Source organism: Danio rerio, chromosome 7 (genome assembly GCF_052040795.2).
Source record: "Danio rerio strain M-AB ecotype USA chromosome 7, GRCz13ab, whole genome shotgun sequence".
Classification (NCBI taxonomy): domain Eukaryota; kingdom Metazoa; phylum Chordata; class Actinopteri; order Cypriniformes; family Danionidae; genus Danio; species Danio rerio.
In genome coordinates, this window is record NC_141027.1 from 36,840,001 (window position 1) to 36,859,229 (window position 19,229).

General features: G+C 34.6%; 1 protein-coding gene and 2 long non-coding RNA genes across 5 annotated transcripts in view; 1 reads left to right on the plus strand and 2 right to left on the minus strand.

Moving 5' to 3' along the window:
• LOC141375402 (uncharacterized) overlaps positions 1–655 on the minus strand; it is a 1,967-nt gene extending 1,312 nt beyond the window's left edge. Inside the window, exon 1 of the long non-coding RNA XR_015495960.1 lies at positions 578–655. This is a non-coding gene — a long non-coding RNA (uncharacterized LOC141375402). The remainder of the gene's footprint in view (positions 1–577) is intronic.
• A 4,758-nt stretch (positions 656–5,413) lies between these two features.
• On the minus strand, positions 5,414–13,907 carry LOC147836050 (uncharacterized). 3 transcript variants are annotated; one of them, XM_087261534.1, is made up of 5 exons: positions 13,084–13,907; positions 9,978–10,115; positions 8,747–9,111; positions 6,929–7,124; positions 5,414–6,544 (listed from the first exon to the last, which is right to left on the minus strand). In XM_087261534.1, the coding sequence occupies exon 1, from the start codon at positions 13,580–13,582 to the stop codon at positions 13,118–13,120; it is 465 nt and encodes a 154-aa protein (XP_087117660.1). In that variant the 5' UTR covers positions 13,583–13,907; the 3' UTR covers positions 5,414–6,544; positions 6,929–7,124; positions 8,747–9,111; positions 9,978–10,115; positions 13,084–13,117. The 3 variants fall into 3 exon arrangements, with proteins under 3 accessions (XP_087117660.1, XP_087117659.1, XP_087117661.1); XM_087261533.1 differs by lacking the exon at positions 5,414–6,544 and having other exon boundaries at positions 6,691–7,124; XM_087261535.1 differs by lacking the exon at positions 5,414–6,544 and having other exon boundaries at positions 6,691–7,124; positions 8,747–9,417; positions 13,084–13,678.
• Positions 13,908–16,391: 2,484 nt separating this feature from the next.
• On the plus strand, positions 16,392–19,132 carry LOC141375403 (uncharacterized). Its single transcript, XR_015495962.1, has 5 exons — positions 16,392–16,444; positions 17,170–17,278; positions 17,372–17,394; positions 17,740–17,826; positions 18,212–19,132. It is a non-coding gene; the product is annotated as an uncharacterized LOC141375403 (long non-coding RNA).
• The last annotated feature ends 97 nt before the right edge of the window (positions 19,133–19,229 follow it).

The following is a 19,229-nucleotide window of genomic DNA, read 5'->3' on the forward strand; positions in this document are numbered from 1 at the left end:
TTTTAGAATGAGGTGCATACAATTTAAATGGTTCTGTAAACATCAGTAGTAAATGTAATTTAAGTTAAAATAAATTGTAAATCTGTAATTTATTCACTATGCAGCATTAAAAAACTTATGGACTAAATCTCTAAAACACAAACTTTAAGTTATACTTTCTCTTACGTTAAACACAAACTACTTAACTGTTGCATACGTTTCTGCATTTAATATCCATCCTTAATGTGCTGCTATAACTTAGGTGAGCTAACTTTAGCTAAGTTAGCGCTAACAAACTGAACCCCCACACCCCGACCGCCCACCAGTGACCTTGTTAATCGGTTCTGCAACGTTAGTTTTACCTACTAAGTGTTTTAAAACTACTTTCACTATTTTTCTCAATAATATCACTTTTAATCGTTAGTATAAACTAGCGTTGGTTAGCGTTAGCCAACTTAGCTTTCCATGTGAGAGCAGTCTAACTGTTAACATACCTGAGGCTACAGTACAATTTACAAAGCTAAAACCTCACCTGCCTAGCGAAGACAGCAGTTTTGCATGACTTTACAATTATCATTCGGCTAAATTTGCAACTTACCGTGTTAATCAGATCCGCTGCTGGGAGCAGTTAATGTCGACCATTGCAGAAGCTGCGTCTGCCTGCTAAATCCCGGGCAATGAAAAAGGAGTCGAACCAAACTATTAAAATCACGTTTTATGAACACCTGCCCACATCGACAGCTGCTCTAATAAATTGTCTGTGTCAACTCACTTTTATAACATTTATTCTACACAATAACCACGTACAAAAATCTACTCAAATAAATTGCATTAGTTTTATTTAAAATATACAGTTATATAAAAACTGATATATTTTAAGTAAAGAGGAAGCAAATTTTATTTTTTTGGTATAAAACAAATAAAATTAACTAGATTGCAATTATTTAAAGTAGATAGAACCAACTTTGTGAGTGTAGCACTTTTTACAGTGCAGGGAGAGTCCTGGTCCTTCTTGATCGTCGCAGAGTCATCATGAACAACTTCTCAAACTGATGTAAGTCAGCCGACAGGAGATTAGTTCAGAGTTGTGTGGGTTTGTAAACCAACTCAGGTTGCCGTGGTGACAGAATGACGAGTGTCATTTAAATGTAAACAGTAATTGATTTCAGCGCTCAGTCAATTAGAGCAGCACGAGCTGTATGTTTGTACAGTCTTTGTTATTAAATACAGAAAATGTTTTAATAATTGTAAGGCATAATAACAGAGGGCCCATAAACCTAAATAAATAAATATTTTCCCCGTTTTTCCTAATTAGGATAGTTTTACTTTTGAACTTGAAAATCGTCACACGTTTCAGTTCACGTCAGAAAAAAAACATTAATAATATTAAACCAATAAAGTAAAATCTTAGCAATGCCACATGACATCTCCTTTAGCCAATAAAACTTTAAGATATTTGCCATTTGCTTAATTGGAAAACAGGAATGAGACATCAGCAGACATTATGCTCTCAAAGCACGATATTGAGGACAAAACCAGCAAAAACAACAAATAAATACGCAAATATAAAAATAAATGATTAAATAAATCCATAAATGCCTGCATAAACAAAATAATAGCCTAAATGAATAAATAATAAATATTCAAATAAATAAAAATCCTCAAATTCCTGCATCAATAAATATTTAAATAATGAATAGTGCGGGCAGGTAAATAATAATTGATAATAGGTCATTAAATGTATTTAATAAATAATTTTATGACGGACGCATAATCAAACATGCGAGGTAATTTTTTCGTGCACGCGCATAGCCATGTGCGCGCGGCCCGGTCCGGTCGACTTATCTTAGTTTACAGCTGCTAGCAGCATATAATTATAATGATGTAAGTTGCAGCTCAATGCCCGGGAAAAGACAGCAGTCTGGAGCCGAGAAGAGGAAGAAAGTACAAGATGAATCTAATGAAATTAGTGAGGCTATAGCTAACGTTTAAACTTCGCCACAACTGCTATACATTGTGCTGTAGACGGGACATGCTCCATGAATTTTCACATTTGCCCCTCATCCCCATGTTGCTGATAATTACACAAACTCAATTATTGTTATTAACTCGTGCATTACTTTACAATTCTGTTTGCACACCAGCTACATACACACGCACTGCACAATCAATCCACTGTTTCTTTTATTTATCATTATATAGTTATTGTGTTATATAATTATATATTATATCATTCTTTGCAAACTGCAGTTATCATTGTTTATTGTTTTGTCTATTTCTACATTTCTTATTCTTCTGTTGTTATTGCTTGTATCATTGCATTGACAATAAAGTCTCTTTAGTCTTTTTAAAATAACAAAACTGACGAATATTCTGTGATTTCTGAAAGATCAAAAATATAAAATGAGTCAAATTACTGTAAGTCACATGCCAGAAACCATTTTTATTGCATGAAGTCAATAACGATATTTTTTTTCTGAATGTTAAAGTTTTTGTTAAAAAATACACTAATTAATTCCTAAAAACACAACTGTCTTTGATTTATACTGAAAGAAAGGGTCAGCTTTTGTCACCATAGATTACAGTGCAGATTAAATCCACATTTTGATTGTAGTTTGTAAACATTATGAAGTGCTCGACTAGCCTGTTGTTTTAGTATGTCATGAGTTTTTCTTTAAATGACTGTTTTCTTCTGTATTGTACATGGAGGTCAATGCCAACATTTGTTCCAAAAGAAGATGAGGCGGCCTGATCCAGCACTGCTCCAGAGACACCAGCAGCTGCACAGGTACAGACACAGAATGCAGCACTGAGGACCGTCAGTCTCTACAGGTACAGAGAGAGCTTTATTCCTTACCTTTTGTAAATGTTTGAAATTAGGAATGTGTTTTGTTTGTGTGATTTTGCTCCTCTGTGGGGGCACCACAGTAAAATTTAGCATAGGGCACCCTTCTGGCCAGCAGCAGCCCTGCTCATTAGCATGTTGACTTGAGGAAAAGTAAATCTGGAACTATGTTCAAAAAATAAATAAACGTTTCAAGGGGGAAATAAACTTTTACTTTTCCCCCCAACATTTGTGTAATTTTATATACATTTATTTATTTGCATATTTATTTATTTATTTATATATATTTTATATACATTTATTTATTTGCATATGGGGAAAAGTCTATGGCAGGGTATTGGAGAGGAGGATCCGGCCAATGGTTCACCCTAGGATCCAGGAGGAACAATGCTCTTACCCCTCATGCCACTGCTGTTCTCGTTCATAGCCTTGTCACATCTTGTTTAGATTACTGCAACTCTCTTTTCTTTGGTTTCACTCATAAGTCTCTCCGTAAGCTTCAGTTGGTCCAGAACTCAGCTGCCCGTATCATCACCAGAACCCCTTCTTCTCATCACATCACCCCTGTTCTGCAGCAGCTTCATTGTTTGCCTGTTTATTTTCAAATTGACTTTAAAATCTTGATGTTAACATTCAAAGCCATCCACAATCTCGCCCCTCCATATTTGTCTGCCCTCATCCACATTTCTGTTCCTTCTCGCACTCTGCGATCTTCTTCCTCCCTCCACTAGTCTGGTCCCTCTTCTCGCCTTTCAACTATGAGCAACAGAGCATTTAGCCGCTCTGCTTCGCGACTCACAACCACCTGCCATCAGAAACATTGACTCCCTTACACTGTTCAAATCAAGACTCAAAACCCACTTATTTAAGATGGCTTTTAATACTTAATTTTATTTGCACTATTGCTGTGAATATTTTATTATTTCTCTCGTTGTTTTATTGCTCTTGTTGATTGTACGGTGTCCTTGAGTTGCTCGAAAGGAGCCTTTAAATAAAATGTACTATTATTATTATTATTAATGCGGTTTTCGTCCGGGCCGTGGTACACTGGACCAGCTCTATACCCTCACCAGGGTCCTTGAGGGTTCATATTAGTATGCCCAATCAGTTCCTCAACAGATCGCCAATCAGAGGCGATCTGTTGAGGGCCATCTCGTCCCTGTATGAACAGAGTAGGATATTCACAGTCGATGTTGCACTGTTAGACCTTACCGGGTTTTTTTTACAGTAGAATACTGGCAACACTGTTGCCAGTTAATTACTGTTTCTGAACCATTACAGTGAGTGGCTGGCAACAGTTTTGCCAGTTATTTACTGTAACTGAACCATTAATTAAGTAAAATTAAGTTAATTACTGTAATAGAGCAGCACGGGTAACTAACTGAAAACTGTACAGTTAATTACTGTATTGTAGTGTTACAAATCACAGCATTATACTGCATACACATTAATAGTATGTCATATATAGTTATTGTAGTGTTACTAAAATTAATCAGTATTCTTAGCTGTTATTTAAAAATAGAAGGCATAACATTTTTCAGACAAATTTATTTTATTGTTTTGGCACCAAACAAATAAATAACAGAAAGTATAACAAAATTAAGAAATCAGCAGATATAAATATTGTCTTGCATATTACAGGTCTGCACAGTAAGGCTGCGGTCACACTAACGTTTGAGCATGCAAAATTCTGTCATACTGCACTCCGAAGTGGAATTAAACAATGCGAGTAGTTGAATTAAACAAAATAATTAGAGATTGAAAAAGCAAGCCAGAGAGGTCATGTTTTGATCTTTGATTGGTCTCAAGCAATCACATGATGTGATTTCGCATGTCAGCGTTCTCCAAGCTTGAACTTTCCAATGCTGCGAATTATGAAATTTGTCGCATGAGCTATCATTCCAGGTCTGCAGTACTCACATGCGTATGAATGGAAAACTATAGGCAGAATAGCGCAGTGTGACCTGGACTTTAAGCTGTAACTCTAATTAAACACACCTGATTAAACTAATTAAGGCTTGTTAGAAATCTACAGGTAATGTTGAAGCAGGGTGGGTACTAAACTCTGCTGCGCTGCAGTTCTCCAGGAACTTGGAGTTTGACCCACATGGTATATAGCAGGGGTGCTCAATCCTGTTCCTGGAGATCTACCTTCCTGCAGATTTCAGTTGCTACCCATATCAAACACACCTGCCTGTAATTATCAAGTGGTGTTCAGGTCCTAATTAATTGGTTTAGCTGTGTTTGATATGGATAGCAACTGAAATCTGCAGGAAGGTAGATCTCCAGGAACAGGATTGAGCACCCCTGGTATATAGCATACTTTTAAAGCAACTGCCAACATTTATCACAATCACATATCCAATAAACACACACACACACACAAACACAAAGTGCTGCAGTGAAATGTGTTACTCTCTCCTCAATCCTGACCATGCAAAAAAAAAAAAAAAAAAAAAACTGAACAGCAAAAAACACAAAATAATTATTTTAAATCTTAAAGTTTTAAATAATTATAAACTGTGTCAAATCTTAATAAAAAGTTTAAAGTAATTATAAAAAACAAAAATAAAGATGGCAACAACGAAAAACCAAAGGATCCAATCTTTTATTGTTATAATTATCTCATGACAACAAACCTTTTTATTGTTTCTAATATCAATTCATAGGTGGAAACACTGCTCTGAAAAATACTTAGCAACAAACTCAACCTGGGACCTGACAGTGGAGCTTTTGTGTGTGGATGGCTATGTGTATCATGTTTTTGTGATTCCCTGTGATGATGTGCACATGTTCCCTTACTGAGATGATGGAATTTAATTTTGGCTTAGTTGCCAGAAAGATACATAAAACTGTTAGCATCTGTACATTATGGCAGTATGCAATATCCAATAAATAAATATACTTAAACAAAAGTAATGTAAGAAGTTATATGAGGAGAGGCTAACTAGCTAACAATTTAGCTTTCAAGTACACAATTCAAGATAACAACAATATAACTTAAAACACAGCCTTATTTTAGAAACCCTCAAAACATTTGAACACATTTTATTTACTCATTGTAGATTCTTATTTAAAGCCTAAAACATATCAGACTCTCCATCTGAATTGATAGACAGAGAATAAAACACACTCAGCAGTAAACAAATCAAACACCTGACTCTCTTAAAGGGCCAGCATTTTCTGAAAACTTTTTCTAACATCTTTGTGTTTAGAATAAGACAGACAGCCTGTGGGAGTGTGGTGATGCCTAAATCATTATTTTCTGCCTTTAAAATGCACGTCTCTATAAATAGCATCATAAACCATCAGAGTAGATGGGAGAGTAATTTGCTATTTATTGTCAAAGTTACTATCTGTAATGGGTACATGAAGTAAATTACTGTAATTTATTCTTTGCACTACACAATTTCATTTAAAGTCTACTCCTATTACAGCAAAACACTGGCTATTTTACAGTTATTTACTGCACAATCTGCAGGGTAACAGTGCAGTTATAGTAATTAAACACACCTGATCTAAATCTAAAGGTAGTGTGTTGAAGCAGGGCTGGAACTAAATTCTGCTGGGCTGCGGTCCTCCAGAAGTCAGTTGAGGTGGCTCGGGCATCTTTAGGATGCCTCCTGGATCCCCACGGAGGAGCTGAAGGAAGTGTTTTGGGAGAGGGAAGTCTGGGGTTCTCTCCTAAGATGCTGCCCCCGCGACCCGGCCCCAGAAAAGCTGCAGAATGAATAAATGTATATATGTATATATATATATATATATATATATATATATATATATATATATATATATATATATATATATATATATATATATATAATTCATGCAGGGATTAATGGATTATTTAAAAATATATATACATATTTGAGTATTTATTTATTTATTTATTTATTGTTTTTACAGGTTTTGTCCTCCATGCCATGGTGAGTTCATTTTAAACTATTAAATCTATAAAAATGTTAGGGGGGGGGGGCATATAATTATTTACTTTTTTTAAAGGAACTAAATTAATGTATAATTCCTTAAAACGTTGCCAATCAGTTCCAAAACATTGCCTTAAAAGTCACAGCCAGGGATGCGCTGGGTTGGGTTTTTGTTAACCTGAGAACGTTCTAAGCTTTCGGTCAGTTGAATGACTTAGGAGTGAAGGTGTGTGATCTTGTTGACTGTTGTATGTATTGTATCTTCAGCTGGAATCAGAGGGATTGCTGTGCCGGGTTCTGTCAGGAGCGCTGGGTCTCTCTCTGGTCCTCTCCTTCATTCTGGTTCCTCTTCAGTGTTTTCACCTGAGTTGAGCCTGCGGCATTTTTATGTTCAGAATTATACAATTTTGACATCAGTCAGAAACAATAACCGGGCAAGTGCATAGATATTTAGAATCTTTAAGAATTCCTGTATTCAGTATCTCACAGAACTTAGTATTTAACATGTGTTCCCAAGGGACAACACTATTGACCTTATGCTGCAGTGCTCATTTTTGCAATTGTTTTAGAACTTCAGATTTAATTGCCTATAGGAGAAATAACTAATGGCAGAAAATGGTCTAACTACTTGCTCTACAAACAACCGTGTTCATGACTGTACATAAAAAGTGGAATAAAATAATAAGAAAACATCGGAACATCAAGCAGCATAACAAGCTGTTTATAACCTCTAAAAATCTATCTAAGTGAAAGAAGTCTCCAGCCAAATAGATTCATTTGGTGGCGGCCGCCCATACATGAAGAATGGCAGTAAAATATTCACAATTTTTTAATTCTGTCTTTTATTTTTATATGTGGAAATTTATTTTTGTGACCTAGGCATACATTTGTCATTTGATTAAGGAATCACAACTCTTTCATGAGTTATTTAATATTTTGGTTTGATGTTATCTTTAATGATGCTGATAATAATGAATAGACTTTATTTATAACCATCCCAATTAAATACAGTAGACCAATAAGAAAGAAGAAATAAGAGACCAATGAGTCAGTTTGTCTGGATTTATTAAGCATGTTATTCCAAAAAGGTCTGATAACATTTCTTCAAAATTTCAAATAAAAATAATGTCTTTTAGAGCATTTTTTGAGAAAATGGCAACTGTCATAAACAATAATGCTGACTGAAAATCAAGGTCGGTAAATTGACATCTTAACACCTCTAGAGACAGGACCATGTCTAAAAACTGTTTTTTTTTTCTTTTTTTAAATATTTGCCAAATGATGTTTAACAGAGCAAGGAAATTTTCACAGTATGTCTGATAATATTTTTTTCTTTTGGAGAAAGTCTTATTTGTTTTCTTTTGCCTAGAATAAAAGCAGTTTTAAATTTTTATAAACTATTTTAAGGTCAAAACTATTAGCCCCTTTAAGCTATTTTTTTCGGTAGTCTACAGAACAAACCATCGTTATACAATGATTTGCCTAATTACCCTAACCTGCCTAGTTAGCCTAATTAACCTAGTTAAGCCTTTAAATGTCACTTTAAGCTGTACAGAAGTGTCTTGAAAAATATCCAGAAATATATTCTTTACTGTCATCATGGCAAAGATAAAATAAATCAGGTTTTAGAAATGAATTATTAAAACTATTATGTTTAGAAATGTGTTGAAAAAAATAAACAGGCTCACCAAACCTGCATTTACTCCAAAGCACAGCAAAAACAGTCCTATTATTATTATTATTATTATTAATATAATATTACTATTATTATTATTATCAATTTTTTTAACACTTGAGTACTTTTTTATTTGATGTTAAACATATTCAAATAGCAGTATTTATCTGAGATCAAAAGCTTTTGTAACATCATATTACAATGTTGAATAACTTAAAGTGAGTTTTTTTGTCAAAGAACATTGTGAAATTAAAAGTTTTAATTAACAAGTACACTTTAAATTGAACAAAAGTGAGGATAAAGTCATTTATAATGTCTTACATTTTTAATTCCGACAAATCCAGTTCTTCTAAATATTCTAGTCATCAAAGAAGGCTGAATAAACTCCTCCCTGTAAGTCTGTCCGCTTTGCCCAGCAGGATGTAGATGGACTGAAATCCCACCTGAAAGAAGCAGAGGAACAGGATGCTAAAATACTTAGAAATGGAAATGAATATGGTATCAGCAAGCTATCAGAAAATGAACAGCTGTGATCATTGTAATGTATTTTGTCTCTGCTGTGTAGTCTGTTGTCCAGCGGAGGGTTCCAGAAACTGCGGGATGGCTTTCGAAGGTCGTTTCAGGATGGCCAGCCATTCTGGATCAAGCTCAAGCTTCACGTAGGAGCTTCCTCTGCAATCTGCAATCTGCAATGACAAAACAACTGAATCTACTTCTGGATCTCACTTCATACTGAAACATGCTGGATGACAGAAACAGCAGAATCAATATCTGAAGGAAGAAACTCGTCATGTGAGAGAAACTTGCTGATCTCCAGGGCAGCATTATTCATTATTCTTAGCCTGAAGGGACAAACAGCTTGTTGACACCACAGCCTGCCTGAATATTGTTGCTGACCATGACCATCCTTTTATGACCACAGTGTACCCATCTTCTGATGGCAACTTTCAGCAGGATAACATGCCATGTCATGAAGTGCGAATCATCTCAGACTGGAAACATGTCAGACATGACAATGAGTTCACTGTACTCAAATGGCCTCCAGAGTCACCAGATCTCAATGCAATAGAGCACCTTTGAGATGTGGTGGAACGGGAGATTCGCATCATGGATGTGCAGCTGACAAATCTGCAGCAACTGCTTTCATGATGCTATCATGTCAATATGGACCAAAATGTCTGATTAAAGTGCCAATTAAAGGCTTTACTGGGTTAATTAGGTAAACTGGGCAAGTTAGGGTAATTAGGCAAGTCATTGTATAACAGTGGTTTGGTCTGTAGACAATCGAAAACAATATTGCTTAAGAAAACTAGTAATATTGATCCAAAGTGTTTTTTTTTACCCAGAAAAAAAGGAAATACTGTGATAAATTCCTTCTTAATAAAAATCATTTGAATAAGAAAAGAAATGTACAGGAGGGCTAATAATTTTGACTTCATATTACAATGATTGTCACTACATGAGCCATGTAGTGTGTGAAACAGGCTCAATCCAAGGTAACTAAAAGTTTTCGTTTGTCAACAGCACAGAGTGACAGTGAAGGAGGACCCACCTGGTGCTGCATCAGTGTTGAGTCGAGTGCAGGTGAGCAGAGATCCAGTATCTGGACTGCAAGTGCTCTAGAAGCTCAGCAGCAGCAGCAGGGCTTCCCAAAGTACTGCTCTTCACTTCCTGTCTGAGGAGCTTCTTCCTGCGCACAAGAGCATTCATGTTACTGTACTGATACATGCCTCAAGAATAATCATGCAGCAGGAAGAGGACTTTGGGCATCTACATCTGGAGAAATTCAGTGAGAATGTTTTTATTTCATTAGAGAGGAGTCTGATGTGTATTTAATCTATTCCAATCCATTTCCAGTTCTAGTAGTTTTTAACACAACAGTAAATCTGACTGCTTGACACTGAAAACTGCATTTATAAAATGTGTTGCAATAATTGTAAAACACCAAATGTCATTTACTATAAACAAACTAGGTCAAATTGAAAGTCCCCCTCCTGTGCACAACAATGGAACTGTCCAACTGTTGCTTTACACTTTACTTTTACTTCACTTTATTTAATCAAATGTGTAGAGTCTTCACTGCTCATCATTGCTGATCTGTACTGTACACACCAGCTACTGGGAGAGAATGATTCAGCATTTTTATTGTGCAAAGTGTTTTCTATAGGGGGGATTAATGCAGCATAAATTCATGAAGTCAAGATATGTTTTTACTTATGCATTTAATTAGTAATAATAAATTACTAATGCTAGCTAATGGCCACTGTGTGGATCACTGTTACTGCAATAGTTGCCAATAATTGAATTGCCAACCAGTTTATCACAGCCTGTTATAAAGCAAATAAACTTCTATTGTAGTTTATGTTTTCATATTGCCATTGTGTTGTTTTTTCTAGCTTAATAAAGAGAAAACAACTTTACATTTACATTTAGTCATTTAGCAGACGCTTTTATCCAAAGCGACTTACAAATGAGGACAAGGAAGCAATTTACACAACTATAAGAGCAACAATGAATAAGTGTTATAGGCAAGTTTCAGGTATGTAAAGAAAGTGTAAGAAGCAAAACATTAGTATTTATTTATTTTTTTGGTAGTTAGTGGAGGAGTCGGAGAGGGAATTGCAGATCAGTAAGGAAAGTGGAGACTAAATAGTTGAGTTTTTAGTCGTTTCTTGAAGACAGCGAGTGACTCTGCCATTCTGATGTAGTTAGGGAGTTCATTCCACCAACTGAGAATCTTTTTAAAAATGCTTATATTTATATATTTATTGCTGAAGAACAATGTCAGTTTTCTATTGGCCTCAAAGTAAATGATTTCAGATTCTTTGTATATTTTTGCAATTAATTTATTTAGAAATGAGGATTGAATAGTAAAAATTGTAACTCGTTAAATCAATTACTATTAGAGTTCATAAATATAAGAAACTAGTCATTATACACTTAGTTTAAGAGTAGGCACTAAGGGCCAACTCTATTTCACCAAGGTCCACTTATTTTAAAATGTCTGGCCTGGCCCTTACTAATAGTAGTAGTAATATAGTATTAGTAATCTCTAGGTCAATAATAATTTTTTATTTAAACTCTGAACTCAGTTTTATCTTATGCTCATGGTTACTCAGAGATTATAGAAATTCACGTCGTAAATTAGGTCAAATGTACTTTTTTATTTATTCAAAACTTACTGAGAATTGCATTAAACATGACCTTAATAACCACAAAAGATTTACTTGTGAATGAATCCATGTTTTCAATAGTCCAGAGAGCGCTTTACTTCTTTCTGAATGATTCAGTTGTTTGACAAAATCATCTTACTCATTATACACTACTACCACCTACTGAAAGATTTAGATTCTTATTTTGAGGATTATTTCAGTTTTTTTAAATAATATTTTTTTCATATTCAAATGCAATAAAGTACAATAAACATTATTATTTGAAATTAAGGGATAATTCACATGCACAAAATAATTTTGCCATCATATACACACATTTGTGCCATTTAAATCTGTATCAATTTCTTGATATTGTAGACTATTTTCAGTAAATGTTTAATTGTTTACTTCTTATCGCATTTATCTCAATAATGGCTTGAAATCTTCTTTCAGTGGTAGTTTCTGAGTCAATTTTATAACATTAAACACAGAATTTCACAATAACTTGTATTAATTCATTTCAGGATAACCAATAGTATTTTTAAGTGGTCCCTTATCTTTATTTTACCCCAGGGCCATAAGTATTACATGTTTGCTGAAATAATCCATTAATTTTATTTATGTGTTTTCATGATAGAAGACCCACTTTTTACCCACTAAAACTTTTAAAAAAAATTTTTTTTTGGAAAAAACACTTTTCAGTGTGTGTGTGTGTGTGTGTGTGTGTGTGTGTATGTATATATTATATAATATAAATCATAAATATATATATATATATATATATATATATATATATATATATATATATATATATATATATATATATATATATATATATATATATAAAAGATAAAATTACAATTTAAACACACTGAAATATATATATATATATATATATATATATATATATATATATATATATATATATATATATATATATGTGTGTGTGTGTGTGTGTGTGTGTGTATGAATTGTAATTTTATATATATATATATATATATATATATATATATATACATACATACATACATACATATGTATATATATATATATATATATATATTTTTTTTTTTTTAAATATATATATGTGTGTGTGTGTGTGTGTGTGTGTGTGAGTATAAATTGTAATATATATATATATATATATATATATATATATATATATATATATATATATATATATATATATATATATTTTTTTTTTTTTTTTTTTTTTTTTTTTAAATAAGCATCAAACGTCAAGCTGCAAACCGTGTGAGGGACCCTAACCTACCCTAACCCAACTAACTCTGACAACCCTAACAACAACCACTAATGTGCCAAAACCACTCAGAGGAGACCAGCAACACGCAAGAAACCGCCTAAACGCATGTCAACCTACATAGCCACAGCACCTACAACCACCAGAACATCCAGCAATGTGATGAAAAGTTGAATGAAAAGTGAAATTTGATGTATTGCAAACTTATTCTGTAACTATATACAATATATACAGTATGTACATACGCGCCCATGATCTTCCATCTGGCACTTGGATGGCTCAGTGCCTGGGCTTCTTCCTCCGGGGCTCCTTGGGCAGCGGCTCCTTGCTGATGTCCACCACGATGTGAGGGGGGACACTGGACCCGGATCTGACCTCTGTGATGACCACACGACCATCAGGCAGCTCGGTCTCCTGCAGTGCAGGCCGGTCCAGCTTCTCCCACAGCCGCTGCTTTACCTCCAATCCGTGCTGAAGAGTGTACCGGCCTGCACGCTTCCTCACGGTGGAGTCCATCACACTGTGGTAGATGGTCTGAAATTCCTGCACACTCCTACCGTGGATGGAGAGGGGCTCCTCCTGTGGACACTCACCCACTGGGGAGACTGAAGCTGCAGGACGGAGGGCAGGAAGGACCGCCGCGTTCCGCAGGTGTCGCTGCTCCACGGAGGTGCGCTCCAGCAAGAAGTCCCCGAGGTGTCCAGGGAGAGTCCTGGTCCTTTTTGATCGTCGCAGAGTCATCATGAACAACTTCTCAAACTGGTGTTAGTCAGCCAACAGGAGATTAGTTTAGAGTTGTGTGGGTTTGTAAACCAACTCAGGTTGCCGTGGTGACAGAATGACGAGTGTCATTTAAATGTAAACAATAATTGATTTCAGCGCTCAGTCAATTAGAGCAGCACGAGCTGTATGTTTGTACAGTCTTTGTTATTAAATACTGAAAATGTTTTAATAATTGTAAGGCATAATAACAGAGGGCCCATAAACCTAAATAAATAAATATTTTCCCCGTTTTTCCTAATTAGGATAGTTTTACTTTTGAACTTGAAAATCGTCACACGTTTCAGTTCACGTCAGAAAAAAAACATTAATAATATTAAACCAATAAAGTAAAATCTTAGCAATGCCACATGACATCTCCTTTAGCCAATAAAACTTTAAGATATTTGCCATTTGCTTAATTGGAAAACAGGAATGAGACATCAGCAGACATTATGCTCTCAAAGCACGATGGTATGGAGGACAAAACCAGCAAAAACAACAAATAAATACGCAAATATAAAAATAAATGAGTAAATAAATCCATAAATGCCTGCATAAATAAAATAATAGCCTAAATGAATAAATAATAAATATTCAAATAAATAAAAATCCTCAAATTCCTGCATCAATAAATATTTAAATAATGAATAGTGCGGGCAGGTGAATAATAATTGATAATTGGTCGTTAAATATATTTAATAAATTATTTTATGACGGACGCATAATCAAACATGCGAGGTAATTTTTTCGTGCACGCGCATAGCCATGTGCGCGCGGCCCGGTCCGGTCCACTTATCTTAGTTTACAGCTGCTAGGAGCATATAACTATAATGATGTAAGTTGCAGCTCTATGCCCGGGAAAAGACAGTAGTCTGGAGCCGAGAAGAGGAAGAAAGTATTAGATGAATCGTGTGCATCACTTTCAGGTAATAACAAGTAAATTAGTGAGGCTAGCTAACGTTTAAACTTCGCCACAACTGCTATGCATTGTGCTTTAGACGGGACATGCTCCATGAACTTTCACGTTTGCCCCTCATCCCCATGTTGCTGATAATTTCACAAACTCAATTATTGTTATTAACTCGTGCATTACTTTACAATTCTGTTTGCACACCAGCTACATACACAATTATTCCACTGTATCTTTTATTTATCATTATATAGTTATTGTGTTATATAATTATATATTATATCATTCTTTGCAAACTGCAGTTAGCATTGTTTATTGTTTTGTCTATTTCTACATTTCTTATTGCTGCTGTTGTTATTGCTTGTATCACTGCATTGACAATAAAGTCTCTTTAGTCTTTTTACAATAACAAAACTGACGAATATTCTGTGATTTCTGAAAGATCAATAATATAAAATGAGTCAAATTACTGTAAGTCACATGCCAGAAACCATTTTTATTGCATGAAGTCAATAACAATAATTTTTTTCCTGAATGTTAAAGTTTTTGTTCAAAAATAAACTAATTAATTCTTAAAAACACAACTGTCTTTGATTTATACTGAAAGAAAGGGTCAGCTTTTGTCACCATAGATTACAGTGCAGATTAAATCCACATTTTGATTGTAGTTTGTAAACATTATGAAGTGCTTGACCTGCCTATTGTTTTAATAGTATGTCATGAGTTTTTCTTTAAATGACTGTTTTCTTCTGTATTGTACATGGAGGTCAATGCCAACATTTGTTCCAAAAGAAGATGAGGCGGCCTGATCCAGCACTGCTCCAGAGACACCAGCAGCTGCACAGGTACAGACACAGAATGCTGCACTGAGGACCGTCAATCTCTACAGGTACAGAGAGAGCTTTATTCCTTACCTTTTGTAAATGTTTGAAATTAGGAATGTGTTTTGTTTGTGTGATTTTGCTCCTCTGTGGGGGCACCACAGTAAAATTTAGCATAGGGCACCCTTCTGGCCAGCAGCAGCCCTGCTCATTAGCATGTTGACTTGAGGAAAAGTAAATCTGGAACTATGTTCAAGAAATAAATAAACGTTTCAAGGGGGAAATAAACTTTTACTTTTCCCCCCAACATTTGTGTAATTTTATATACATTTATTTATTTGCATATGGGGAAAAGTCTATGGCAGGGTATTGGAGAGGAGGATCCGGCCAATGGTTCACCCTACACTGTTAGACATTTCTGTAAATTACACAGTTATTTACTGTATTTCACCCAGTGTAATACTGCAAATTCCTTTTACGGTAAATAACTGTATTTACCGTTGCATTATGGGAATTTAGTGTGACGTTGAACAACATATACAGCGATGTACTGTATTTGTAAAAATTCGTGTATTATACTGTATTTTCCACAACTGCTTCAACGCCACCTTGCGGCGATTATACTACTCTGCACCACATTTTGCCTGAGGACCCTGGAGCAATTCTGGAGGACAATTTATTAGTGTGCCTGAAGAACATACTGGATTTAACAAACTTTACTCTGGTAAGCTGAGGCAGTGTTTCATTTTACAGAATGTTTTGTGGACGAGAATAGATCAAAGTAAAGTATAAAGTTGGCTATTATTATTTTCTCTGGCTTGGCGTTATTTCACCCATTTGAGAAATATATCATCTATTAAGATGTTACCTTTATTTAATTTATTACATTAACACTACTATTACTTTAAATAAGACTGTTTATGACTATTAGCCATTGTTCTCGTCATATCTTTTTATTTATTTACATAGGAATCGGTGTTGCAGCGGGTTTTGATTTAGGAGGGAACCAGAGGTATGCAGACAGTTTTGGAGGACACTTAGCACGAGACAACGGTCCGGCAGAGAGTGTTTTCCCCCAGAAGAATATGAATGAAAGACCATCAAATAATCCAGGTAAAAGCGCGTCTGTCTGTGCTGACAACACTCGACATTGATTTGAGCACCTCTATTAGCATTTGTTTGCTCGGCAACATTAGCTGAAGCGATCTTAAAATGGTAATGTTAACTGTTAGCTAAACTGAGCTAAGTTTATACTGAATTGGACTCAAACTCATTTTAACGTGCAACGTTTAACTTATATTGATTTATACTATATATATATTAGATGTTGTGAACTTATTTTTCTCTGGTTTAGAGTAACTTATAACGTTAGCTTGAGAAAATAACATCGCGACGTAACCTATAAGAACGTTAACGTAAATCTATAACGTTACAATATGCATAGAGGTAAAGTTGGTTTTATATTCGCACATTCGTTCATTTAGAAGACTCTAACGTTATACTGTTTACCATGTTACTTTGAATATTCGATCAAAATTAGCATGCCAGTATGACTTGAAATCAACATTAACACTGTTTATTTGACCGTGAGCATGTTGTACTTTGATAGTCATTAGCTGCTAAAATGATTTCACTATTTAGAGTTTGCAAATAATACTTTTATGAAATTAAATTATTAAGGGGGAAGTCTGAATCTGCTAATATAAAACCAACTTTACCTCTATGCATTATGCTAATAACCACCTTTTTGCTATTTATTGTTTGCTAATTATTTTTTTATCACAACTCTTGACATTTGGTTTAACATAATTGTTACCATTATATTTTTTTCTGTTTAGATATGGCACGAGCACAGCACCAGGTTTTGTCTGAAGAAACAAACAGCATTTCGGAGGAACATCTTGATCCTTATGCTTAAAAAATAAGCAAGACCAGTAAGCAACCAAGGTAAGCAAATAAAAAAAAAAGTTGTGTGGAGGTTGTGGATTGTAGCATGGTATTCTTATCTGTATTTTTGGCTTTTTTATGGTCTCAATATAGAATACTGGGAGCCTCATACAACAGTAAGTACTGTACATCTATTTGTTTCTCAATATAGTAACGTTACTTTTAATACAAAATGTGTCACATGTTTAGTTGCTAGCTAAATAAAAAAATCTTTTTCCCTTTTTTATTAAACCATTTAGTAGGTTTTTTTTCATCTTTGTTTATAATATTTTTGAGCAGATTGAGGTCTGTCATGGGTCAGACATTTCAAAATACAATAATTAGTATTGGGATACATGCATTTGTCTATGTATTAAATGTCTTTTTCCCCATTTCATGTTGCCTAAATATTTTGTAATATTAAATAATAAATATTATTATATTAAATAAAATAATAAAATTTTTTGTATAAATAATTCCAGAGGATGAAACAAAATGCACAGCAACAACCAGAGTGAGCCAGAAGAAGGCAGGAGAAGTAGTGAAGAGAATGACAACCATGAACAACAGTGAGTTATCCTTCTTTCACCAGCTAACTGAGAACTTGGATTAGGTGAGACACTCTCAATAATTGTATCAGTATTCAGTCTGTTTTAGTTTATTAGGAATACATAAAACAAATAGTCTAATCTGTCCTGCTGTGAATCAACCCATCACAAATGCTTCAATGTTTTTGTAAAACCTTGTTAGGGAAAAAATAAACAGGACATTCTGGTTAGTTATCTTTTAAACATGGTAGTGAGCAGGTTATGAGCAGGAGCCAGTTGCTCAGTACCAGCTGAAAACTAGCCCAACCTAGCTGCCATGCTTCAAAATAATTAACCAGTATATGATTTATTTTTTTTTTAAACAAGCTTCTTCTATGCTTATGTTAGTCTGTTTGTCCTTATCCAGAGTTCTTCATAATCCTGGACTGGGCCAAATCCTGACCAGATGCTGTGGTGGTCATGGAGGAGTGAATCCTAAAAGACACACGTGATCAATGACTTCCGCATTGATTCAATGGGCCAGCCTGACCACCCGCTTTTGAACTTTCAAGCCTCCGGTGCCTAGACTGCGGCCTTGCACAAGTTTGGCTAGAGGAGAACTGGTCGTGCCCAACTGAGCCTGGTTTCACTCAAGGGCTTTTATTATACACTTTCGTCAGTTGGTGAAGTTTCTTACATGCCACTGTCGCCACTGGATCGCTTGGCTACGATTGGTGGATCGGTGGATTTGCTCTTCAGTGTTTGGACTTTCAGCAGTGACATTTACTGCTTCAATTCTGAAAACTGGACTGAAGCAGCTTCAATTTATAAGAACTTCTATGTTAAGCTGCTTTGACATCATTGATCTACATTGTAAAAGTGCAATAGAAATAAAGATGAATTGCATTTGAACATGTGAATTCAGACCTTGTTGAGCATTTGACACCAGAATTAGTAATATTTTAAAGTTGTGTTGTTTCTGAGTCGGCTAATAGTTACAAATATTTATTTTTCCAACAATATGCAATTCAGAAGTTTAAATTTTTATTGTACATGTATGTTTTAGTGCTTTGTGTGATTTATTTATTTTTAATGTGTTGATTTTATTGCTTAATGTAATTTTCACACATTTTCCTTAAATGCTTTAAGCATTATTAATGTTTTAAAGAATGGAATATTTTGTAATTGTGTCTGGTTTAATGTCAGTAGTACTTAGTACAATTGGGTTTTTTTTTTCTCAACAATATGCAGGTCAGACACTTAAATTAGTTTTGTACATGTATGTTCATGTGCTTTGTCATTTTCAATGTTTTTTTTTCTTAAAATAAAATATTTTGAATGATTGAAATGTAATGTTTTTACACATTTTTAAGCTTGTTTTAAGCATCTCCAATGTTTTAAATAAAGAGTGTTTATTTTGTTAATATTTTGTAATTGTGTCTTTT